Raw genomic sequence first — 26,806 nt, forward strand, 5'->3', positions numbered from 1 at the left:
CCTTGCATCACAAATACATCAACACAACACCCTTTTATCTCAGTTCTCAATGACAAACTATTTCTAGTAGCCTTCCCCCATTTAAGTAATCATGGACACACAGAGCTTTCTTTAGAAAAGACCACCATAATCTCAAATATATATTTATAAATTCATCATCATACCAATCTTTGGTCAAAGCTTTCCCCGTGACAGCTTTTTAGACATATTAGTAATAGATGTCTAATGGCATACTGTTATCAACTCACGGTCTGAAAACCCATAGAGGATAAATTTTAACATCTCTCTCTAATGGTAACCTGGAAAATCAGACTTCCCATTCACTACAAAATCAATCCAATTTTCTTCCATTAGTCAATTAAATAAAGATTAGGGATGGGAGTGTTTTACAACAGACAGGCAATCCACTCTACTGGGTTACTGGCACAGTAACCACATAAATGATTTCACTCTCTTTCTCTTGTGAACTTACACTTAATGGTTAAATAGCAAACTTAAAGCCAGAAATCAAAGGACAAGGAAAGAAGCAGAGGAGAAAAACGTCACGAAAATGCAGATAGGGTTAAGTATTATAGAACAGCTTTGGTTTTTCTTTCCATTCGATTGGTGCAGCAAATTTGAAAATTAAATAAAAGCATTGATATATTCTGACGTGCAAATCAAACTTTAGGTATAACTCCAAGTTACCGTTGCTGTACAAAGTAGCTATTGTAACTCTGCATTTAGGATATTTAGAATTAAAACATTGGGTGGCAGGTGGCGCATTGGTTAGCCCTGCTCTCACAGCACCAGGTCCCCAGGTTCAATTCCAACCTTGTCAAGTTTGCACTTTCTCCCGGTGTCTGTGTGGGTTTCCTCCAGGAGCTCCGGTTTCCACCCACGGTCCAAAGGTGTACAGGCCAGGTGCATTGGCCATTCTAAATTGCTCCTCAGTGTTGAACAGTTTGGTGGGGTTATGGGGATACTGGGATAGGGCAGGAGGAGTTGACCTAGGTAGGGTTCTCTTTCAGAGGATTGGTGTATGCTCAATGGGCTAGATGCACTGTAGGGTTTCTATGATACCTAGGTTTAAATAATTTAACTTACAAGTCTTAATATTAAAGAATATTGGACTGGATTTTGCAAGGGGTTTAAAATGTTTTGACTGCAAACTATTAGGGTTCATTGAAATTACTTCTCTGAAACTGACCGCAACTTCAGGATACAAATGCAAAATACTGCAAGATATTGGGAAATCTGAAATAAAAACTGAAAAACGTCAGAAGTACTCAACAGTTCTGACTAGCAGTAGCTGTGGAAAGAGAAACAGTTTTAATGTTTCAGTTCTATGATCTCACATCAGAATTTCAATGTTGCAAATTCAGGACATGCGGAGATTAGCATGGAAATCCTGAAGTTGGTCACTCAAAGCTCTTCCAGACTGCACCCTTCCGGACCTCCACAAGAGTCAGCTATCACAAAATCAGTAATAATTTCAATTTTCCCACGCCATTCGAAACACTTGAAATAGTCACATCTTTTTCATTCAGGTGTAACTGGGTTTTGAATAACTATCTGATTAATAGAATTTAAATGAACAAATCTGGCCCTGAAATCATTTCAGGTCTTGGAAGTACAATTAAATGATTCATTGATAGATTTAAGTTAATTTTATTTTGAAAAGATTTCTTCAGAATATCATAGCTCTACATTACCCTCTGCGTATATCTCAAGTTATAATTGGCTCTATGTAAAAATTCTTGGAAGCAATTTTGTTTTACTGCTTTTTGTCTCCTGTTAGTGGGCATGTGAGAAGTCCTTTAATGTAATTGGCTACTTGGGTGTTCTGATGACATTACTGTTCATCTCTCCTTCACACAGTAATGCTCTGTGTAGAAGGCAGCATCATTGGACAGCATCAGAACGGAAATTGTCCACAGTGTTTGGGACCTTGACAATGAGGGAGGGAGGAAGTAAAAGAAGAGATGGTACATCTCCTGCACTTGTATGGAAAAGTGCAGCGGAGGAAATGGTCCCTTCAGAATGCAGAAAGAGAGAGGATGTGTTTGGTGGTGGCACTGCACTAGAGGTGGCAGTGATTGATCTGTTGAATAGGGAGGCCAGTGGAGAGGAAGGCAAGGACATGGGGAACCCTCTCGTAGTTCCGGGGAATGAAAGGAAGGGGTGAGAACAGAGTGCAGGAAATAGCAAGGACATGGTCGAGGGACCAGTCAAGCACAGTGAGGGGAGAATCCTCGATTGAGGGAAAAGGAAGAGATGTTGGAGCACTAGTATGGAATATTGCATCATCCAACCCGATTTCCGATTTGGAAGAAAAAGAAACTGGGAGAAAGGAATCATGTCCTTACAGGAAATGAAGTCTAAGGATCTTCAGTTAGTCAGGGTAGTTGTGGGAATCAGTGGACAGAGGATGAAACCAGCAGGGTAGGATGTGAAACAATTAGCCTAATGGGACAGTCCTATTTGTGGATCTTACAAGAGGAGATACAGGCTGTTCAGGATTGGGAGACTATATAGGATGGGAGGGCCAGGGACGGAGAAGATGAAGTCAGTAACTGTCATGGAAAGAATGGCTTGATGTTTGGTAGTGGGGTCATGGTCTGATAGAGGTCAGAGGATGTGTCACAGAGATGACATTTATTTAATAGGTAGACGTCAGTACGCCCAGCAACATCATACTTTGCAGGTTTTATGACCATATTATGGTTGTATCTGAAATAATTGAATGCTGCAATTCAGAGGGAAAGACTTTAGAGTGAGGGAGGGGAACAGAGGAATTGAGGGGCCAATGTCACGCGAGCAGTTATCAATGAAAAGATCTAGAGAGGGCAAGAGGGAGGGGTCCAGGCAGACACTGGATGGATAAATGGGTCCATTCTACATGGGGTGGGAAGATTCCGGGCCAAAGAATTGGGTGTAGAGGTAAAGGAAGAAGGGCTGGAGAAAATGCCAATTTATAGCTAACTTAAAATGTTTTTCATAATAATTCAAATACAAATGACCCAAAAAGGCATTAGAAAAACACTTACTTGTGAATACCACTCTGCTAGATTCTCTTCTTTTTTAGCTTCTAGGCCCAACCTACAATCAAGATGGTAACATTGAAAATTGACAAACAAAAACATTCTTAATAACTCAACCAAGTCCATACTTCATGTTTTATATTTCTAGTTTCATTCCGCACTGGATAAAGTTACTTTGGGGCGGGGGGGCGGGGGGGGGGGGGGGGGGGGGGGTGACGGGCTCCCTTCCTGCGAGGCCGGTACAGGCACCGATTTCCCGTCTACTGAAAAAGGACCCCATGGAGTACGGGTCGTACCGTCCTATTTCATCACTTAATGTGGTCGCCAAGATATTGGCTACGGTGCTAGCGCTTAGTTTGGAACCTTGCCTTCCTAAGGTGATTGGGGAAGATCAGACAGGATTTATTCAGGGTCGGCAATTGTCATCCAATGTGCGCCGATTGCGAAATGTGGTTCTTTCCCCTTCTGACGTGCTCGATCCAGAAGTAATTGCCTTGTTAGATGCCAAAAATACATTTAACAGGGTAGAATGGGAATATCTAATGGGAATAGCAGAGGGCAGTAGAGCGGAGCTGTTGATTGGCTGTTCCGGGGAAAATGTGCATCAGTGCATTGCAGTCACTGCATCCAGAAAGTGTACCTGAGGAAGACACCCTAAGTGTTCAAGTGAAGGCAAGCATTCAGCAGAGGGCAGTAGAGCGGAGCTGCTGATTGACTGTTCCAGGGAAAATTTGCATCAGTGCATTGCGGTCACCATATCTTGAAGTTGGTTTGTGGAGGAGCTGTTGTCAAGTGACATTTAAACTTCTTCAATGTTTCCCTCCCTACCTCCTCCTCTAACCAAAAAAAAAGGACAATCACTGTAAGGATCCAGGCCGAGTAAAGCTCAAGAGGGAGACTCGAGGGCAAGTAGAAGTAGAAAGAAGTTGAACCGTGACATCACAGCCTGCAGGTAAGTGATTGACTGGTAAGTAGTTTTTCTTTTCCCCGAGGCGTTATTGTGCGGGGCGCAGTGGTTGCTGAGTGAGTGCTTGCTGAGAAGGGGAGTAAATTTTTAAAAACTTACTGTTGGGAGTTTCCAGCTGAATCCGGTCGGAGTGAGGACAGAGTGACTGCTGGGTAAGTAGTAAAGATTTAAATTGTTTGCGCAGGCCCATAACAGCTGATTGCTGTTCTCGTGTGGGGTGCAGTGGGTGCTGGTTAACTGTTTTATTTTTACCTGTATTTAAGTTGGGCAGTTTCTAAACCCTAGACACTACACTTGTAGTGTCCCCCACCCTTCCACCTACTTTAACCTAAGGGGTAGAGTGATTAACAGGTAAGCTCTTTCTTTCTTTTTCTTTTTTTATCCAGAGGAGATGGCAGGGAAGGCAGTGCAATGTTCCTCCTGCAGAATGTTTGAGGTGAGGGACAACGTCAGTGTCCCTGCTGATTTCACCTGTGGGAAGTGCACCCATCTCCAGCTCCTCAGAAACCGCGTTAAGGAACTGGAGCTAGATGAACTTTGGATCATTCGGGAGGCAGAGGTGGACATAAATAGTAGCTTCAGGGATGTAGTTACTCCGAAGAATCAAGCTGGATGGGTGACGGTGAGAGGGGCTGGGAGGAAGCAGTCAGTGCAGGGATCCTCTGTGGTCGTTCCCCTCAGTAATAAGTATATCGTTTTGGATACTGTTGAGGGGGATGACCTACCAGGGGTAAGCCACGGTGAACGGATCTCCAGCACTGAGTCCGTCCCTGTGGCTCAGGAGGGAGAGGAGAGCAATAGTTATTGGGGACTCGATAGTTAGAGGGACAGATAGACGATTGTTGACAGCGAAAGAGACTCACGGATGGTATGTTGCCTCCCGGGTGCCAGGGTCCGTGACGTCTCAGACCGGATTTTCAGAATCCTTAAAGGGGAGGGGGAGCAGTCACAAGTCATGGTACACATCGGTACCAACGACATAGGTAAGAGAAGGGACGGGGATTTAAAACAGGAATTTAGGGAGCTAGGGTAGAAGCTGAGAGCCAGGACAAACCACGTTGTCATCTCTGGTTTGTTGCCGGTGCCACGTGCCAGTGAGGTGAGGAACAGAGAAAGAATGCAGATAAACACGTGGCTGCAGGGATGGTGTAGGAGGGAGGGTTTCAGGTACGTGGACAATTGGAGTACATTCTGGGGAAAGTGGGAACTGCACAGACAGGACGGTTTGCACCTGAACCAGAGGGGCACCAATATCCTGGGAGGGAAATGTGCTACGGCTCTTCGGGGGGGGTCAAAACTAATTTGTCAGGGGGCTGGGAAAACAAGCTGTAGTCCAGAAGCCAGTGTTGAGAGTAGTGAGGTACTGAGAAGGGTATCAATGTCGCAGGAGTGTACCGGCTGACAGAAAGGTGGGTTGAAGTGTGTCTACTTCAATGCAAGGAGCATCCAGAATAAGGTAGGTGAACTTGGAGCGTGGATTGGTACTTGGGACTACGATGTTGTGGCCATTACAGAGACATGGGTAGAACAGGGACAGGAATGGTTGTTGGAAGTTCTGGGGTATAGATGTTTCAGTAAGAGTAGGGAAGGTGGTAAAAGAGGTGGAGGAGTAGCATTGTTAATCAAGGATAGTTTAACAGCTGCAGAAAGGCAGTTTGAAGGGGATCTGCCTACTGAGGTAATATGGGCCGAAGTTAGAAATAGGAAAGGAGTGGTCACATTGTTAGGAGTTTTCTATCGGCCCCCAAATAGTAATAGAGATGTGGAGGAAGAAATTGCAAAACAGATTATGGATAGGTGTGGAGGTCTCAGGGTAGTTGTCATGGGTGACTTTAACTTTCCAAATATTGACTGCAACCTCTATAGGTCGAACAGTTCGGTTGGGGCAGTTTTTGTACAGAGTGTGCAGGAGGGTTTCCTGACACAATATGTGGATAGGCCGACAAGACGGGGGACCACATTGGATTTGGTACTGGGTAATGAACCGGGCCAAGTGTTAGATTTGTTTGTGGGAGAGCACTTTGGAGCACTTTGACCACAATTCGGTGTCTTTCACTATTGCAATGGCGAGGGATAGGGCCGTACGGCAAGGCAACGTTTATAATTGGGGGAGGGGTAATTATGATGCAATTAGGCAAGAATTAGGGAGCATAAGATGGGAACAGAAACTGTCAGGGAAAGGCACAAATGAAAAGTGGAGCTTGTTCAAGGAACAAATACTGCATGTCCTTGATAAGCATGTCCCTGTCAGACAGGGAGGAAATGGCCGTGTGAGGGAACCATGGTTCAAAAAAGAGGTTGAATGTCTTGTCAAGAGGAAAAAGGAAGCGTATGTAAGGATGAGAAAACAAGGTTCAGTAGGGTCGCTTGAGGGTTACAAGGTAGCAAGGAATGAGCTGAAAAAAGGGCTTACGAGAGCTAGGAGGGGGCATGAGAAGACCTTGGCGGGTCGGATCAAGGAAAACCCCAAGGCTTTTTACTCTTATGTGAGCAATAAAAGAATGACCAGGGTGAGGTTAGGGCCGGTCAAGGACAGTAGTGGGAACTTGTGCATGGAGTCAGAAGAAATAGGAGAGGCGTTGAATGAATACTTTTCTTCAGTGTTCACTAAGGAGAGGGGCCATGTTTTTGAGGATGAGTGTGTGATTCAGGCGGGTAGACTGGAGGACGTAGATGTTCTGAGGAAGGATGTATTAGCAATTTTGAAAAACCTGAGGGTCGACAAGTCTCCTGGGCCAGATGGGATATAGCCAAGGATTCTTTGGGAGGCAAGAGATGAGATTGCAGAGCCTTTGGGTCCTCACTGTCCACGGGGATAGTGCCAGAGGACTGGAGAGTGGCAAATGTTGTTCCTCTGTTCAAGAAAGGGAATAGGAATGACCCTGGTAATTATAGGCCAGTTAGTCTTACTTCGGTGGTCGGTAAGATAATGGAAAAGGTCCTGAAGGATAGGATTTATGACCATTTGGAAAGATGCAGCTTAATCCGGGGTAGTCAACACGGATTTGTGAAGGGTAGGTCTTGCCTCACAAATTTGATGAATTCTTTGAGGAGGTAACCAAGTGTGTCGATGAAGGTAGAGCTACTTTTTAGTAAGGCGTTTGATAAGGTTTCCCATGGTCGGCTCTTGAAGAAAGTAAGGAAGTGTGGGATGGAGGGAAATTTGTCCAATTGGATAAGTAACTGGCTATCACATAGAAGACAGAGGGTGGTGGTGGATAGAAAATTTTCAGACTGGAGACCAGTTACCAGCGGTGTACCACAGGGATCAGTGCTGGGTCCTCTGCTATTTGTGATTTTTATCAATGACTTGGAGGAGGGGCCTGAAGGGTGGGTCAGTAAATTTGCTGATGACACCAAGATTGGTGGAGTAGTGGATGAGGTGGAAGGCTGTTGTAGGCTGCAAAGAGACATTGATAGGATGCAGAGCTGGGCCGAAAAATGGCAGATGGAGTTTAACCCTGATAAGTGCGAGGGGATTCATTTTGGTAGAAAAAATTTGAATGCGGATTACAGGGTCAACGGCAGGGTTCTGAGGAATGTGGAGGAACAGAGAGATCTTGGGGTTCACGTCGACAGATTTCTGAAGGTTACCACTCAAGTAGAAAGAGCCGTGAAGAAGGCTTATAGTGTGTTAGCGTTTATTAACAGGGGGCTTGAGTTTAAGAGCCGCGGTAGCATTGGAAAGGGTGCAAAGGAGATTTACCAAGATGCTGCCTGGTTTGCAGGATAGGTCTTATGAGGAAAGGGTGAGAGAGCTAGGGCTTTTCTCTTTGGAGCGGAGGAGGATGAGAGGCGACTTAATAGAGGTTTATAAGATAATGAGGGGGATAGATAGAGTGGACGTTCAGAGACTATTTCTTCGGGTGGATGTAGATGTTACAAGGGGGCTTAACTATAAGATTCAGGGTGGGAGATATAGGAGGGATGTCTGAGGCAGGTTCTTTACTCAGAGAGTGGTTAGAGCATGGAATGGACTGCCTGCTGTGATAGTGGAGTCGGACACTTTAGGAACCTTCAAGCGGTTATTGGATAGGCACATGGAGCACACCAGAATGACAGGGAGTGGGATAGCTTGATCTTGGTTTCAGACAATGCTCGGCACAACATCGAGGGCCAAAGGGCCTGTTCCGTGCTGTACGGTTCCATATGTTCTATGTTCTTCTTGCAGCTTTGGAGAGGTTGGGGCTCAAGTTTGTGTCATGGATAAGCCTGTTGTTATTATACATAATAATATTATGTATTAGGCTCCGTCGGCTAGTGCTCGCACCAACCCACAAGCTCAGGTTTCTTTCTATTAAATAGGGGAACGAGACAAAGGTGCCCTCTGTCCCCCCTCATATTTGCATTGAAGATAAAGCCTTTGGCCATCATATTCAGGGCTTCGGGCTAGTGGAAGGGGATAATTAGGGGAGGGATGAAGCATAGTGTGTCCCTATATGCTGATGACCTTTCACTGTGTGTGGTAGGCCCGATTCCCACTATGGGTGGTATAATAGAATTACTGTGATGCTTTGGCTCCTTCTCTGGATATAAATTAAATCTGTCAATTACCATTTTGTTTGTTTGAATCTGGGGAATCTTTTTTTGGGAGGGTCAATAAATTGATATCATGCTTATGGTATTATGTGGGCACTGTTCCGGAGGTCCAGCTAACCATGCGCACATGTTTTGGTCTTGTCCCAAGTGTCATGTGAGAGTACCTTTAAGAAATGGGTGTTTAAGAAATGTACCTTTAAGAAATGGGTGTTTATCAGTGATGTCAGAGTGTGGGTGGAGCTGGGCTTCCTGTCAGCTTTTTACTTTCGTTTTAGGCTGTTTGCTGCAGGGTGTGTTTAGTTTCGTTTTCAGTGTTGGAGGTGAAACCAGACAAAGCAGGTGTACTGCTGTTCTCTCTGCCATGAAAAGACCATCTCTTGATCATTTGGTGAATTCAAAATTATAAATGTTCTCAGTAGTGAATGTAAACCTAATGTGCTTCTGTTAAAAGGTGTTTATTTTGTCTTCTGGATGTTGTTTGGGAAATTATTAAGGATTATTTAGTGTTGTCTTCTTTGTGGGTTGTATTTGAATTGATGGAAAGGTTAACTTGAGTTCATAGAATAAACATTGTTTTGCTTTAAAAAATATTTTTCGATTTCTGCTGTACCACACCTGTAGAGTGGGACGTGTGCTCCCCATACCACAATCTATTAAAAGTTGTGGGTCAGCTGGACTCCATGATACATTTTGGGGTTCTCTAAACCCGGCCCATAACCCAAGCTTATGGGTTTCTGGGTCTGCTCCTTTAGCACCATGTCGGCGATTCTGAAGATTTAGCTGGAGCCCTGCTCTTTAGTGGCCATATGTGGGGTGTCAGACTTGCCGGAGTTGCAGATGGGCGCGGGGCAGATGTCCTGGCCTTCGCCTCGCTGATTGCCCAGAGCAATGTACTGATGGGTGGAGGTCTCCATCTCGACCAAATGCCTCAGTGTGGCTGGGGGTTCTTATATCTCGAGGGGATTGACAACAGCTGTGAACGGTGTTCTCGGGAGAGGGCTGATCATATTCATATGTTCTGGTCGTGTCCCAAGATGTTAAGCTTTTGGGTCTCCTTCTTTAACACTAACTAGGTCAGAGATTCTTATCATCGAACTGCAGGTACTGCAAATGGAGGCGAAAGTGGATATCCTCGCTTTTGCCTCGTTAATAGCCCGGAGGCAAGTTCTGCTTAGGTGGAGGTCTCCTACGCCGCCCAGTGCCTGGGCCTGGTTGGGTGACTGCATGGAATTTTTACATTTGGAGACGGTCAAATATACCATTCGGCAGTCTATAGAGTGGTTCTACATAGAGATGGCAGCCATTAATTTCCTTTTTTAAAGAGTTAGTCACCGTCAGTTACTTTTTTTTTAGTTTATTGTTGGGGGTTAGGTTTGGATGTGTTCTTAACTGTTGACTATGTTCTTTTTATACTGTAATCCGAAGCATCCGTTTTATATTTTGTTATACTATTTTGTCTAAATGAAAAAGTTTTGAATAAAAGTTTTTAAATGCATACGTACCGGGTTTGTTTCTTCGGCCCCTGGCCTTCACCTGCGCCTCCATTGCTTGATCCCTTCTCCGGTTCTTTTGCTGCATCTTTCTTGTGCCCCTCAGGTTTTTCAGCCTTATTCTGCTTCTCGGATTTGTTCTGTTTCTCCTTTTTGTTTTTGTTCTCTTCATCACTGCATGCAGCCGGTTTATACTCTATTCCCGTTAAAGCTTTATACTGGCCCTTCAAATCAAGGAGCACAGCCACAACAGCATCGATTTCCGCCTAGAGAAATTAATAGAATGGGGTTACAAGCAGGAAAACTAAACCAAATTTGAAATGTGCAACAAGGAAGTTAGTTAATTTCCCACTGCATGAAAGTACAATGCGCATTTAATCACAGTCATTCACTGGAATAGCTAGTTTTCCATTTGCTCAGGCTGGGGAAAAGAGACTTCTATGCAGGATCATCAGTTATGTGCACCGTAAAACTCCCTTTAATCTACTCAAAGCAATGTGTTTCAACCTTTCTGTCCAAGAATGGTAATGTCTGTCAGTGTTATGGGCCAGGGTTTAGAGAACACCAAAGTGTATCATGGAGTTCACCTGACCCATGACTTTTAATAGATTGTGGTTATGGGGAGCACAAGGGCCTGCATTTACAGGTGTGATGCAACAGAAATCTAAAGTATTTTTAAAACAAAACCATGTTTATTTATGAATCCAGTTAACACTTTATAAACCCACAGTAAACAGCTTAACAACTATCAACACCAATAATCCCCACAGATACAATATTCTATAAGTAACCCGTCATAACTTTCCTAACAACATCCATAAGACCTAAAGACCCTTTTTACAGAAAGACAGCAGGTTTAAGTTCTCTCCAGAAACAGGTATTACTTTGAAATCCTCAAATGATCTGGAGACAGTCTTTAGATTGCAGAGAGAGATCAATGCACCTTCTTGCTGTGACTGCAGCTTCTTCAACTCCAAAACTAAACTAAAACACACCAGCTTTTTTTGCTCAAAGCGAAAGTAAAAGCAGAGTCACAGCTAGGCTCCATCCACACACTGACATCACTGCAGTTATTTGATAAACACCCATTTCTTAAAGGTACAACTACTACATCTATTTGACAAACATCCATTTCTTAAAGGTACATCCACTACAGCTATTCGCTAAATATCCATTTCTTAAAGGTACTCTCACATAACAGTCAGTTATCAGTATTGACTCTAGTTCACTTGGAACCACATTACCTAAATGCTTAGATGTTTTTTTAAAAAGCACTCAGCAACACAATGCAGTTTCAGGCTTCTAATAGAATTTTGCACACCAAATTTCAATAGAATAATACTAATGTTTTCATTTTATTTATAAATTTTACTGCCTTCATAACCTCCAATATTGAACAATACTCACTCCGGTTTGAAAAGGGGAGGATGGGCACTTTCTTGAAAATCTTACCTGAAACAAGAAGGGCTGCTAATTTCTTACTCAGTTAATAGAATCTGGAGGCATTACCTTAGAACCTTTTTGTGCTTTAAGTTTGCGTACAACTTCTCCTTGTTCTGCCACCTTGCTGTGTAGTGCTTTCTTATCAAGTCCTGAAGTTTCAATAGAGGTGATGGGTGGAATTGCTGGCCCTGTTGCAGCACCAGGCGGCTTCCCTGGTTTGTACTCTACACCAGTCTTCTGTTTATACTCCACTTTTAAAGCTAGAAGTGCTTTTACTGCTTCATCTATCTTATCCTGTAAAATAAAGCATGGGAAGCATACAGCAAGACGTGAGCAGAACACAAGATAAACATAAACAGATCTAGACAGCAATGCAAAGGTTTACTGGTGTTGGAACTCCAATAACATATCTCGATGTCTATGTCTATATATTTACTTTGCATATTTATCATACATCCTATGTTTTTCATGTCTGGAATGATCTGCCTAGACTGTATGCAGAATACTTTTCACTGTACCTCGGTGCACGTGCCAATCAATCTAAAATTGTTTGCACCTTGTATTTTATTATAGAAATAGAACCAACAATTGTAGTTCATAGAAAAGAAAAAATCAATTTAGAAAATTGCATGCGAAGAGGCCTCCTTAAACTCGCTGTACAGGTTGAAGGCGGACATGGCAATATTGCAGGAGACACACCCGAGGATAATGGATCAGACTGGACTGAGGAAGGGGTGGGTCAGGCAAGTATTGCACTCGGAGTTGGATTCTAAGACGGTGTCCCAAAGATAAAGTGTATGTGAAACAAAGTATTATTCCTTTAAATTTCAGTTCTGGAATATGAATTTGTACAAACCAGACACTGCTTCCTTTCTTCAACAAAAGGTCCTAAAGCCGTAGTGTCTGTTCATTTGTCACATATGTTGAACTGGGTGTCGGTATTTCATCACATTTGCGATTCTGATCAATAAGCGAGTGTCATTTGAGATAGGAAATATAGTTGCGGACTCAGGGGGTAGGTATATCATGGTGAGCGGGAAGCTGGAGGGGATGCCGATGGTGTTCGTAAATATTTACGCACCAAACTGGGACGATGCAGAGTTTCTGAGGCGCTTGCTAGGGAAGATCCCGGACCTGGACTCGCATAAGTTGATCATACAGGCCCATAAAACAATGGTGGAGCGAGCAGAGAAAAATAGGTTGGTTGGAGAAATACTCCATGTGTATAGGAGATATTCGGAGGCCCCGGAGGCAGGATTATTGAAGGAGCCGCAGAAGCTACAATGGAGTCTGGTCTGTTATCTACAGGGAAGGCGGTGGAGCAGTTGAGGAAGACGAGGGGGGTGATATAAGAGTATGGGGAGAAGGCCAGCAGGATGCTTGCACACCAGCCAAAGAAAAGGGAGGTGGCCAAGGAGATAGGAAGGGTGAAGAGGGAATACGGTCTTGGACCTAGCAGGGGTGAACGGGGTGTTTAAGGAGTTTTACAGTTGGTTGTATGAGTCGGAACTCCCAGCGGGGATGGAGAGGATGAGGCAGTTTTTGGAGGAGTTGGCGTTTCCAAATGTTGAGGAAGGGTTGGTGGAGGGGTTGAGACCCCCGATTGGGATTGAAGGAATAGTAGAAGGAGCGGATGCCATGCAGTCGGGTAAGGCCCCGGGACCGGACGGCTACCCAGTGGAATTTTACCAGAAGTTTTCTGGGATGGTGGGCCCGCTGCTGGAGAGGGCATTTAATGAGGCATGGGTGCGGGATGTTCTTCCCCCCCCCCCTCAAAATGTCACAGGCCTCGATCTCAGTGATCCTGAAGCAGGAGAAGGATCCAGAGCTATGCGGGTCATACAGGCCAATCTCTCTATTGAACATCGATGCCAAACTGTTGGCTAACATCTTGGCCTCAAGGATAGAAGACTGTGTCCCGGAGGTGATAGCGGATGACCAGACGGGGTTTGTTAAGGGCAGGCAGCAAACGGCCAATGTTAGATGGCTCTTAAATGTGATCATGATGCCTTCCGAGGGGAGGCAGATGGAGGTAGTGGTCGCTATGGACGCAGAAAAGGCCTTCGATCGGGTGGAGTGGAATTATTTATGGGAGGTTTTGGGAAGGTTCGGGTTTGGGCAGGGCTTCTTGACTGGGTTCGGTTGTTGTACCAGGCACCGGTGGTGAGTGTACGAATGAATCAGCTTACGTCGGGCTACTTTAACCTGCACTGACGGACAAGGCAACGATGTCCCTATTTCCCCATTGCTGTTTGCTTTGGCCATAGAATCATTGTCGATGACACTAAGAGCATCAAAGGACTGGAAGGGGATAGTCAGCGGGTCTCGCTATACGCAGACAACCTGCTCCTGTATATTTCCGACCCGTTAGGGGGGATGAAGGCGATGATGCGGATCATAGGGGAATTTGGCCGGTTTTCGGGGTACAAATTGAATATGGGTAAAAGTGAGATGTTTGCAATCCAGGCAAGGGAGCAGGAGAGGAGACTGGGGGAGCTGCCGTTCAGAGTGGTGGGAGGGAGTTTCCGCTATTTGGGAATCCTGCTGCTATTTGGGAATCCAGGTGGCACGGGAATGGGAGCTGCTACATAAACTAAATTTGACCCAGCTAGTGGAACAAATGAAGGAGGACTTTCGGAGATGGGACATGCTCCCGCTGCCACTGGCAGGGAGGGTACAGACCGTGAAAATGATGGTCCTCCCGAGATTTTTGTTCATTTTACAGTGCCTCTCTATCTTTATCCCAAAGGCCTTTTTTAAAAATGGGTAAATAGGGTGATCTCGGTTTTGTCTGGGCGGGTAAAACCCTGCGAGTAAAGAAAGTGCTGCTGGAAAGCCTCACCGCGCCGAGGTCCCAGGTTCGATCCCGGCTCTGGGTCACTGTCTGTGTGGAGCTTGCACATTCTTCCCGTGTTTGCGTGGGTTTCGCCCCCACAACCCAAAAATGTGCAGGGTAGGTGGATTGGCCACGCTAAATTGCCCCTTAATTGGAAAAAATGAATTGGGTACCCTAAATTTATTTTTAAAAAAGGAAAGTGCTGCTGGAGCGTAGTCGACGGGAGGGTGGGCTGGCACGGCCGAACTTCAGCAACTATTACTGGGCGGCAAACATAGCCGCGATTAGGAAGTGGAGGGGGCGGTCGGTGCGGGAGCGAGTAGAGGGGGCATTGTGTAAGGGCACAAGTTTGGGGGCATTGATAACGGCGCCTTTGCATTCTCGCCGGCCCGGTACTCCACAAGCCCAGTGATAGTGGCGGCCCTGAGAGTCTGGAGGCAGTGGAGGAAGCATCGGTGTGGGCTCCAATTTGTAAAAATCACCAGTTTGTCCCGGGAGGTTGGATGGGGGGTTTCAGAGGTGGCAGAGAGCAGGGATCGATAGGATTGGAGATTTATTTATAGATGGGAGCTTTCCCCGTTTGGAGGATTTGGAGGAGAATTTTGAATTGCTGGGAGGGAATGGGTTTCGATATCTGCAGATACGGGATTTTCCGATTTTGTGCGAAGGCAGATTTCGACCATTCCGCTCCTACTGCCACAGGGGATACAGGACAGGGTAGTTTCTAGAACAGCGGTGGGGGAGGTGAAGGTTTTGGATATCTACAAAGAGCTTATGGAGTGGGAGGTAACTCAAATAGATGTGATAAAGCGCAAATGGGAAGATGAGCTGGGGGGGGGGGGGGGGGGGGGGGGGGGGGGGAGAGATAGAAGCGGGTCTGTGGGCGGACACTTGAGCAGGGTGAACACGTCCTCATCATGTGCTAGGCTTAGCCTGATACAATTCAAGATGGTTCACCAGGCACACACGATGGTGGCCCGGAGGAGCATGTTCTTTGGGACAGAGGGCAGATGCGCGAGATGTGTGGGAGGGCCAGCAAACCCATATGTTTTGGGCATGTTTGAAACTTAGGGGATTCTGGAAGGGCTTTGCAGATCTCACATCCACAATGCAAAAACAAGGGTAGTGCCGAGTCCAGAGGGGACGATTTGTGGAGTGTCGGAAGATCCAGAGTCCAGGGGAGAGAGAGGTTGACGTCTTGGCCTTTGCCGCCTTGGTAGCCCGGATACGGATATTGCTAGCGTGGAGGGATTTGAAGCCCCCAAATCAGATATTTGGGTAGCGACATGGCTGGGTTTCACAGACTTGAGAAAATTAAGTTTGCTTTAAGAGGGTCAACGCTATGATTTGTCCGGAGGTGGCAGCCATTTGTCGACTTCTTCAGGGGAAACTAAACTGCCGGCAGAGGCAATAAGGGGGGGGGGGTGGAGTTAGGCTATTTTCTGTTTCGGGCAGGTGGGATTAGCGAGGGATGGAGATGTTTTTATGCACTATGTTTACATTTGTATTTGTACGGTTTATTGTTATTATTATAAAATTATAAATGCCTTAATAAAACATTTTACAAAACAAAACTCGCAGTACTATCACAGGAAAATATTTTAAAACCCCAAAATAAAAACAAGCTACGTCCGTGGTCTTCCCTCAGTCGTAAGGAGTGGAGGTATTCTCAGACAATGTCAAGATTCTGCTCTATTCTCGATCACTGTCCGTGTGGAGTTTGCACTTTCTTCCAGTGTCTGCGTGGGTCTCACCCCCACAGTCCAAAAAGAATCACCCATTTTGACCGTCAAAGGCACCACATATAGTACACACGATGTTGTGCCGAACTTTTGTCCTAGATTAAGAACAAATTAATCTACACCCCATCATTCTACCGTAACCCATGTACCTATCCAATAGCCGCTTGAAGGTCCCCAATGTTTCCGACTCAACTACTTCAACAGGCAGTGCATTCCATGCCCCACTACTCGCTGGGTAAAGAACCTACCTCTGACATCCCCCCTATATCTTCCACCATTCACCTTAAATTTATGTCCCCTTGTAATGGTTTGTTCCACCTGGGTGGAAAGTCTCTGACTGTCTACTCTATCTATTCCCCTGATCTTCTTATAAACCTCTATCAAGTCGCCCCTCATCCTTCTCCGTTCTAGTGAGAAAGGGCCTAGCACCCTTAACCTTTCCTCATGAGACCTACTCTCCATTCCAGGCAACATCCTGGTAAATCTCCTTTGCACCTTTTCCAAAGCTTCCACATCCTTCCTAAAATGAGGCGACCAGAACTGCACACAGTACTCCAAATGTGGCCGTACCAAGGTTTTGTACAGCTGCATCTTCACCTCACAGCTCTTAAATTCAATCCCTCTGCTAATGAACGCTAGCACACCATAGGCCTTCTTCACAGCTTTATCCACTTGATTGGCAACTTTCAAAGACCTATGAACATAGACCCCAAGATCTCTCTGCTCCTCCACATGGCCAAGAACCCTACCGTTAACCCTGTATTCCGCATTCATATTTGTCCTTCCAAAATGGACAACCTCACACTTTTCAGGGTTAAACTCCATCTGCCACTTCTCAGCCCAGCTCTGCATCCTATCTATGTCTCGTTGCAGCCGACAACAGCCCTCCTCACTATCCACAACTCCACCAATCTTCGTATCGTCGGCAAATTTACTGACCCACCCTTCAACTCCGTCATCCAAGTCATAAATGAAAATCACAAACAGCAGAGGACCCAGAACTGATCCCTGCGGTACGCCACTGGTAACTGGGATCCAGGCTGAATATTTACCATCCACCACCACTCTCTGACTTCTATCGGTTAGCCAGTTCATTATCCAACTGGCCGAATTTCCCACTATCCCATGCCTCTTTACTTTCTGCATAAGCCTACCATGGGGAACCTTATCAAATGCCTTACTAAAATCCATGTACACGACATCAACTGCTTTCCTTCATCCACATGCTTGGTCACCTCCTCAAAGAATTCAATAAGACTTGTGAGGCAAGACCTACCCCTCACAAATCTGTGCTGATTACCCCTAATCAAGCAGTGTCTTTCCAGATGCTCAGAAATCCTATCCCTCAGTATCCTTTCCATTACTTTGCCTACCACCGAAGTAAGACTAACTGGCCTGTAATTCCCAGGGTTATCACTATTTCTCTTTTTTGAACAGGGGCACAACATTTGCCACTCTCCAATCCCCTGGAACCACCCCTGTTGACAGTGAGGACAAAAAGATCATTGTCAACTGCTCTGCAATTTCATCGCTTGCTTCCCATAGAATCCTTGGATATATCCCGTCAGGCCCAGGGGACTTGTCTATCCTCACGTTTTTCAAAATGCCCAACACATCTTCCTTCCCAACAAGTATCTCCTCGAGCTTACCAGTCTGTTTCACACTGTCCTCTCCAACAATATGGCCCCTCTCATTCATAAATATTGAAGAAAGGTACCCATTCAAGACCTCTCCTATCTCTTCAGACTCAATACACAATCTCCCACTACTGTCCTTGATCAGACCTACCCTCGCTCCAGTCATTCTCATATTTCTAACCTATGTGTAAAAGGCCTTGGGGTTTCCTTGATCCTACCCGCCAAAGATTTTTCATGCCCTCTCTTAGCTCTCCTAATCCCTTTCTTCAGTTCCCTCCTGGCTATCTTGTATCCCTCCACCGCCCTGTCTGAACCTCGTTTCCTCAGCCTTACATAAGAATCCTTCTTCCTCTTAAAAGTCATTCAACCTCTCTTGTCAACCATGGTTCCCTCACTCGACCATCTCTTCCCTGCCTGACAGGGACATACATATCAAGGACACGTAGTATCTGTTCCTTGAAACAGACAACCAATGAGAGAGGGCAATGGCTGCAAGAATTCAAGAGAGGCACGGGCGACCAAAGGCAGAAGCACCGGGGAAGAAAAGGGCAAAAAGGCGGGGTGGGATTCATGGGAGGGTAGAACGCTGGCTGCAGCAGACAATACATGGAGGGTGAAAATGAGGAAGTGGTGGACGACCATCTTGAATGGCCCGTGAGCAAGGGAAGGCCCAGAGGGCGAGTATGATATTGGGGGGAGGGGGGGGGGGGGGGGGGGGGGGGGGGGGAAAATAGCCCCTCCCTCCATCCAGATAATAACATGGAACATGGGGGCGGGGGGCTCAACGGGCCATTGAAGAGATCCAGAGTCCTCACCCACTCATCATAGATTATCATAGAATTTACAGTGCAGAAGGAGGCCATTTGGCCCATTGAGTCTGCACCGTCTCTTGGAAAGAGCACCCTACACAAGGTCAACACCTCCACCCTATCCCCATAACCCCACCCAACACTAAGGACAATTTTGGACACGAAGGGCAATTTATCATGGCCAATCCACCTAACCTGCACATCTTTGGACTGTGGGAGGAAACCAGAGCACCCGGAGGAAACCCACGCAGACAGGGGGAGGATGTGCAGACTCCGCAGAGACAGTGACCCAAGCCGGAATCGAACCTGGGACCCTGGAGCCGTGAAGCAATTGTGCTATCCACAATGCTACCGTGCTGCCCTAACAATGCTACCGTGCTGCCCTACAATGCTACCATGCTGCCCTCATCTCAAAACTCGGAATGTGGGCGTAGCTTTCCTACAGGTGGCACACTAGAGAGCGGGACCAACTGTAGGTCAGGAAGGGCTGGGTCACACTTAGGGGATTCTGGCAGGGCTTTGCAGATGTCACATCCACAATGCAAAAACAAGGGTAGTGCCAAGTCCAGCGGGGGCGATTTTTGGAGTGAACGGAAGATCCGGAGTCCAGGGGAGAGAGAGAGGCTGACGTCTTGGCCTTTGCCGCCTTGGTAGCTCGGATACGGATATTGCTAGCGTGGAGGGATTTGAAGCCCCCCAAATCAGAGATTTGGGTTAGCGACATGGCTGGGTTTCACAGACTTGAGAAAATTAAGTTCGCCTTAAGAGGGTCAACGCTATGAATTGTCCGGAGGTGGCAGCCATTTGTCGACTTCAGGGGAAACTAAACTGCCGGCAGAGGCAATTGGGGGGGGGGGGGGTGGAGTTAGGCTATTTTCTGTTTCGGGTAGGTGGGATTAGCGAGGGATGGAGATGTTTTTATGCACTATGTTTACATTTGTATTTGTACGGTTTATTGTTATTTTTTAAAATTATAAATACCTTAATAAAAAATTTTACAAAAAAAAAACTCACAGTACTATCACAGGAAAATATTTTAAAACCCCAAAATCAAAACAAGCTACATCCGTGGTCTTCCCTCAGTCGTAAGGAGTGGAGGTATTCTCAGACAATGTCAAGATTCTGCTCTATTCTCGGATAACTGTCCGTGTGGAGTTTGCACGTTCTTCCCGTGTCTGCGTGGGTCTCGCCCCATTAGCCCAAAAAGAATCACCCATTTTGATCACCAAAGGCACCACATATGTTGCCACACACCAAAAAACAATACCCTTGGGTGAACCAATGTCTGCACTAACTGAATATAATGGCAAAAGGAATATAAGCCAGAGAAGGTTATATGATCAAGTCAAGTCTGCTCCACCATTCAATAAGATAACAGTCAAACATGTACGTGAATTCCCTTTCCCACCTGTCCCAAATCCCTGGATTTCCTTAAGTGCCCAGAAGTCCATTGGTCTCGGTCGTAAATATACTAAAAAACTAAGGATTGACAAGATAGTGAATTCCAAAAATGCACCACTCCGTGAAGAAATCTTCTCATCTCAGTATTAAATGGTTTACTATTCTTTTGCCTCTAAGCATCTACTCTGTCAAGCAATCTTATAGAATCATAGAATTTACAGTGCTGAAGTAGGCCATTAGGCCCATCGAGTCTGCACCAGCCCACGGAAAGAGCACCCTACCTAAGCCCACACTTCCACCCTATCCCCACATCTCCACACTATCCCCGTAACCCCACCTAACCCAAACTTTCGGACACCAAGGGCAATTTAGCATAGCCAATCCACCTAACCTGCACATCTTTGGACTGTGGGAGGAAACCAGAGCACCCGGAGGAAACCCACACAGAGATGGGGAAAACGTGCAGACTCCAATCTTTTTTCTAAAGTATACGTTTCAATGGATTATATTTGTTTCCTTCCAATCCACCAACACCATTCTAGAATCTAAGGAATTCTGAAGATCAAAACTTATTCAGTCTGCCACTGAATCCTGTAACAGCCGAGGCCATCAGGTCCATGAGATTTGTCAACTTTTAGTTCCATTAATTTCTCCAGTACAAGTTTCTTTAATATCAATTACTTTAAATTGCTCTTTCACATTATACCCTTTATTGCCCACACTTTACAATATGCTCTTTGTCTCTTCTCACCGAAAGACAGATAGAAAATGCTTGTTCATTATTGATGCCATTTCTTTATTCCCCAAAAAGTGAAGTGGATCAGTAATATAAGTACTGTGGCTACAAGAACAGGTTAGAGGAAATAACCCACTTCCTGACTCCCCAACGCCTGACCATAATCTACAAGGCACAAGTCAGACGTGTGATGGAATACACACCTCGTGCCTGGACGAGTGCAGCTCCAACAACACTCAAGAGGCTTGACACCATCCTAGACAATGCAACCCACTTGATTAGTATCCAATCCACAAATATTCACTTCCTCCAACATCGACACACTGTCAGTAGTGTGTACCAGCTACAAGATGCACTACAGGAGCTCCCCAAGGCTCCTTAGACAGCATGTTCCAAACCCATAAGAACTGTCATTTCAAAGACCAAGGGCAGCAAATGTATGGGAACATCACCATCTGGAATTTCCCTCCAAGCCACCCACCATCCTGACTTGGAAATATATCACCATTCCCTTACTGTCCACTGGGTCAAAATCCTGAAACTTCCTCCCTAACAGCACTCTGGATGTTCCTCGAACACAAGGACTGCAGTGGTTCAAGAAAGGAGCTCACCACCACCTTCTCAAGGACAATTAGGAATGGGGAATAAATGCTGGCCGAACCAGCGACATCCATGTGTAGTTAATAATTTTTCCTATTTCTGCCTGTACAGGGCACAACATTTGATTTTTACATACTTCGTAAGCGGTTCTACAATTGTGTTTTATATTTCTGGTTCGGTGGCCTCATATTCCTTGTTCTCTATCAATCACTTTCTTGGTCAGCCTTGGCTGATTTTTAAAACATTCTGAATCCCCAGGCTTACTACTGCTTTGGGAAGGATTATAAGCCTCTTTTAAGCTTCATTTTTCCTGTTAGCCATGGCTATATCACTTTTCCAATGGAGTTTTTAATTTCTCAAGGGAGTGTATTTTCATTGAGAATTGCTTTAAATGTTCACGGTTGCTGGTTTAGCGCACCCAAACTTAAGGGGAAGTAGAGTGCTGCTTTCAATAGCTCTCCATACACCCTTAATTTATAATAATTTTTATTAGTGTCACAAGTAGGCTTACATTGCAATGAAGTTACTGTTGCCACATTCCGGCACCTGTTCGGGTACACTGCGGGAGAATTCAGAATGTCCAAATGACCTAACACCACCTCTTTCGGGACTTGTGGGAAGAAACCGGAACACCCGGAGGAAACCCACACAGACACAGGGAGAACGTGCAGACTCCGCACAGACAGTGACCCAGCCGGGAATCGAACCTGGGACCCTGGTGCTGTGAAGCCATAGTGCTAACCATTGTGCTACCGTGCTGCTCCAAATTGGCAGGCTGAGCGAACCTGCTAGATTAAAACTCAATCCAATAACGAAGAACCATCAATTTTAGTTCAGTCAGTGAAACAGACATTTTACACAAAACGTCTAGTCCCAAGTTGATTAGCAGAACAAAGATACATAAATAGTATTATTTTAAAGGATTTAGAAATGACCAAAGAAAATACCTTTGAACCTTTATCTGCTTTGAGTTTTCGAACTACCTCTCCTTGTTGAGATATCTTGTCATACAGAACTTTGTCGGTGGTTGATTCGGAGGTTTTGGATATAGGGCTAGAAGTTGATGCTGGTGGCTTTCCAGGCTTGTATTCAATACCACTATGTTGCTTATATTCTGCCTTCAAACTTGAAAGTCCTTTTACTGCTGCATCTACCTCTTCTTTGGATGCTTTCTTTGCCTTCAATTCACGCACAACCTCACCTTGTTGAAATACTTTGTTGTAAAGTGCAGCGAGGTCAAGAGTGTCACATGTTGGGGCAGGGGAAACAGCAAGGGGTGATACAGCTGTAACTGCAGAGTCAGCTTTAATCTAAAAAATAAAAATAATTTTTTGAACAAACTTCCATTTCGTTTCTTTAGCTTTTTCGCGAAGCTACGCATTGTACATAACCATCTGTTGAAGGCAGCAGAAACATAGAATTTTAATGTGTTAGTTTGTTTTTAAACTTATTACATACTCAATTACAAAGAGGGCAGACCACTTTATATGATTTGCAATCCAGTAATCTATGATGGCCCGAACCCGGCGCCAAAAACGGCACGAATCACTCCGGCATCGGGCCCTCCGAAACGTCGCAAATTCTCCAGCCGGGAATGGGCTGGTAGCGGCGTAACGGACGCGCGCGCCGTCACTGCACAAAAGACACCCCCCCCTCTCCGGAGACCCGGCAAAATGGCCGCCCGCCGCGCAATGTAAAGTGAGACCCCCCCCCCACTGCCTGCCCCACTTTCCCCCTTCCCCCATATCCCCCTTCCCCCATATCGCCCCACCCCACTGACCACCCCCTAGCCTCTCTCATCAAACCCCCCATCAGATCCCATCAGACCCTCCCATCAGAACCCCATCAGATCCCCCATCAGACTCCCCATCGAAGAACTCCATCAGAGACCCCCACCAGTTATTCTCCCTGAAAGCTGGGGGATATGGGGGGAAGGAGGGGAAATGGTGGTTGGGGGTGGGTGGTGGGGGGTGGGGGGAGACCAGGCCCATCAGGCATATGATGCCCCCAGGATGTTCCAGGGCGGCCACAAGCCGGGGCAGACCAGGAGCACCAGACGGACGCCGCCCCCAGGACGATCCAGGGGGACCACGAGCCAGGGACAGACCTGGAGCACCAGGTGGACGCCGCCCACATCTAGTGCGAGAGCGGCAACGCCGGCGGGCCACACCCAGCGACGAGGAGGGCAGCCACAGCAACAGGCCCCCGCCGCAGCCGGCACGGGACACCAACGCACGGGACACCGACGCACGGGACACCGACGCACGGGACCCTAATACACACGACACCCACACACAGGGGACAGATGGACAGAAACCACCTCTCCAGGGGACCCCGGACTTCGGGTCGGATGAGGAGCACGCCATTACACCACTGCTATCTCCTACACCCTTCACCATCGAAGAGACACTCACCTCGGTTGGCCACTTTAGCAATGAGGCATCTGGGACACTAACTGGTGCGCACAACACAGCTGTCCCGGTACAGGAGGTGGAGGCAGGAACAGCCGTGGGGCCAGGCGGTCGGAGGGCAGCCCAGCGCAGGCAACCATCTGCCGCCCAGACAGGTCCCGGGTTACTGGAGTTACCTCACCCACCCATAGACCCGATGCAGCCACGGACCAAGGGACGACCGAAGGGGGTGACAGCCAGCTTGTGGAGGAGTCCACCTGTGTGCAGGAGCAGGTAGTGGTGCCAGTCATGCGTGCCACCCAGGCTGACACCACACGGGTGGCGTCCGCGGTGGAGGCAATGGGTGCAACGGTGTCAGACATGGGTCGCAGTACGCAAGGTGTGGGGCTTTCCGTGCAGGCGCCGTCTGTGGCCCAGGACATGGCTGCCCTCTCACAGGCAGCCATGAGCCAGAGCCAGCAGCAGATCACAGAGGCGCTCAACGCCATGGCCCAGTCTCAGCAGGCATGGCCCAATCTCTGCAGGCCATCGCTGAGGGCATCGGCGCCATTGCCCAGGTGCTGGCCGGCGTCGCCCAGACACAGACAGGGATGGTCAACTCCCTGAGCTCCATGGCTGCAAACTTGCAGACCTTGGCTGATATCAGGGCAGGCCTCCAGGACTGGCAGCGCCAGGTGTCAGGGGGGCGTCAGGTGCTCGGTCTGTTCGCATCCCCGACCCATGTAGAGGCCCGGGGGCCATCGGGCACCCTGAGGGAGGAGGAGAGGCTGGACCCCGTTCCGGGTCCCCCTGTAGGGGAGGTCCCGGAACACCACGACACCTCGGACTCCTCCCACATCCGCCCCAGGTGCATCTGGTGGGCAACGGGCAGGACAGGCTGGCAATCTCCCGAGCCGCAGCCTGGCCCATCTAGTCCGGGCCGCCGCAGGAAACGGCCACCAAAGGGGTCCCTAGTCACAGGGCAGGAGTCCACCTCCAGTTCTGCTGTACCGTCTGGGGAACCACCTAGACGTACTCATAGGGCCCGTAAGGCCCCAAAATTAGACTGAGTAAGTTGGCACGGCTGCAGGGCACAGATTAGTTCTGGGGCTAGGGCACGTATATGAACTGTTTGTTATTAAAATCACTTTCACACCTACAGAAGCTGCCTTTGTGCTCTGTCCGATGCGTGCGGGGATGTGGTGTGAGGTGAGCGCCAGTCTGTGTGTGAGGGGTGATAGAACGTCGGCCTCAGGTGAGGGCGCCCCCCCCTCCCCTCGGGTCGCCCTCGCAATCCCCCCGGGCAGACGATGGGACCGTGCGCTGCAGTGTCACGGCCGCACGCAGGGACAGTCCGGGTGGAGGGTGCTCCTGTGGCCATGGGTCAGACATTGTCCAACGATGTAGAGCCCAGAGCACATCGCAGAGTGTGTTGTCATCATCCCCCATGGCCTCCAATAGAGGCACGCTTCCACCGGCGACCGTGTGAGCCCGGCCCGTTGTGCCGCAGGTGGATGTGCAATGGAGGGATGGTGTACATGCGGGTGGGGTGCGGGTGGTTGGTGGTGGGTGGGTGGGTGGGGTGAGAGTGGTAGGCTGGTGGGTGGGTGGGGTGAGGGTGGTAGGCTTGTGCCGTAGTGTGCAGTCTGTGCCCATAATCGGCAATTCCCATCTCCCCCTAGCCCGTGAACCGGGCGGCTATCAGCCTGTCCCGTGCCTGCTGGCCCAGCCTATCCCGTGCCCGCTGGCCCAGCCGGTAACGGTGGGCAGCCTCCAGTCCATGTCCAGCCCGCCTGTCCTGACCAATGCCCCCATCCTCATCTGGGGACGTCTGCGCCTCCCCTTGCTGCTCCTCCCCTTCCCCCTCCTCTACCTGCAGCACATCTCTCTCTCTCTCTCTCCCGCCCCCCCTGCTGGGCTCTGTTGTGCAGGACGCAGCAGACCACAACGATGCAGCCGACCCTATCTGACGGGTACTGGAGGGCCCCTCCAGAGCGGTCCAGGCACATGAAGCACAACTTCAGCAGCCCATAGCACCTCTCTATCACACCCCTGGTCGCTGCATGGGCATCATTGTAGCAGTTCTCCGCGTCAGTCTGTGGCCTCCGTATAGGCGTCATCAGCCACGATCGCAACGGGTAACCGCTGTCACACATGGTGGGGATGAAAGATTGCACCAATACAAATGAGTCATGTACAGTGCCCGGGTACCGGGCGCAGACGTGCAGGATCCTCATGCGGTGGTCACAGAACACCTGCACGTTCATGGAATAGGTCTCCTTCCTATTCGTGAACACGGCCCTGTTATCCGTAGGTGACCGCATGGCAACATGCATCCCATCGATCGCCCCCTGGACTATGGGCATCCTGGCCACGACAGCGATTACCGCTGCCCGGGCATCCTGCCTGGCCCGGTCCACAGGAAACTGGATGTAGCGGTCCCGGCCACGGTATCTTTTTACTTTATGATGCCCCACCCACAAGACGGCAGTCTAACAAATGAAAATGGTCTCTAATGGACCCAGAACAGAGATTCAACATAGCAGTTTTGCATGCTATGGTGCTTCCATGTATTGATAATAGCCATCATGTTTAAAAACATTTTGGCTTTGAGAAGTCTTAAAAACAAGACCAACTCCACAGAAATGAAAGTTGATGATCTCGATTGATGGAATCAGTTCCATCACCCTCTCCCATCCTACCCCGCAAATATGTCAAACTGACAACGGTTGTTAAATGACTAGGATATTTTTCAAAAGACAAGCATTTGGTCAAAGCTATTTTTGTCCTTTACTCAATCAGATACTGAAGAACACATCGAAGAAAGGAGTGATTTACCCATCTTAGAAATTAGCTCAAGTTTGCAAATGCTCAGTTACATTTGAAATGCCATTCTTACCACTTTAGCTGCATCATTTTTACTCTTCTCTTTGGAACCAGAGGTCGGCATTTCCTTGGTGTGACCATCAGGGATGTAGATTAGAACACAAGGAGACTCTTTGCAACTGAATGGACTAAAGCAAGACCAAGAGATATGGGGCTGGCATTAAATACATTCTAAAAATAGGTTCAGCTTAAAAAAAAACGATGATATATAGCTTCTTGAAAAAAGGAAATTACATATTGCAACATTTGTACTTCAACTGCTCCAAATCAAGGCAGCACTTCATACAATAGTCTAAACATTTCTCAA

The 26,806-nt window shown here is 47.3% G+C and overlaps 1 protein-coding gene across 2 annotated transcripts in view; it reads right to left on the reverse strand.

Annotated features, from left to right (window-relative positions):
* eprs1 (glutamyl-prolyl-tRNA synthetase 1) overlaps positions 1 to 26,806 on the reverse strand; it is a 134,576-nt gene that overhangs the window by 41,032 nt on the left and 66,738 nt on the right. For both annotated transcript variants that reach the window (XM_072509428.1, XM_072509425.1), the window contains 5 exons: positions 26,513 to 26,627; positions 22,171 to 22,533; positions 11,529 to 11,756; positions 10,032 to 10,285; positions 3,030 to 3,081 (listed from right to left, as the gene is read on the reverse strand). In XM_072509428.1, coding sequence (XP_072365529.1) covers positions 3,030 to 3,081; positions 10,032 to 10,285; positions 11,529 to 11,756; positions 22,171 to 22,533; positions 26,513 to 26,627 — 1,012 coding nt within the window. The remainder of the gene's footprint in view (positions 1 to 3,029; positions 3,082 to 10,031; positions 10,286 to 11,528; positions 11,757 to 22,170; positions 22,534 to 26,512; positions 26,628 to 26,806) is intronic.

The sequence above is a fragment of the Scyliorhinus torazame genome, chromosome 1 (genome assembly GCF_047496885.1).
Source record: "Scyliorhinus torazame isolate Kashiwa2021f chromosome 1, sScyTor2.1, whole genome shotgun sequence".
Taxonomy (NCBI): domain Eukaryota; kingdom Metazoa; phylum Chordata; class Chondrichthyes; order Carcharhiniformes; family Scyliorhinidae; genus Scyliorhinus; species Scyliorhinus torazame.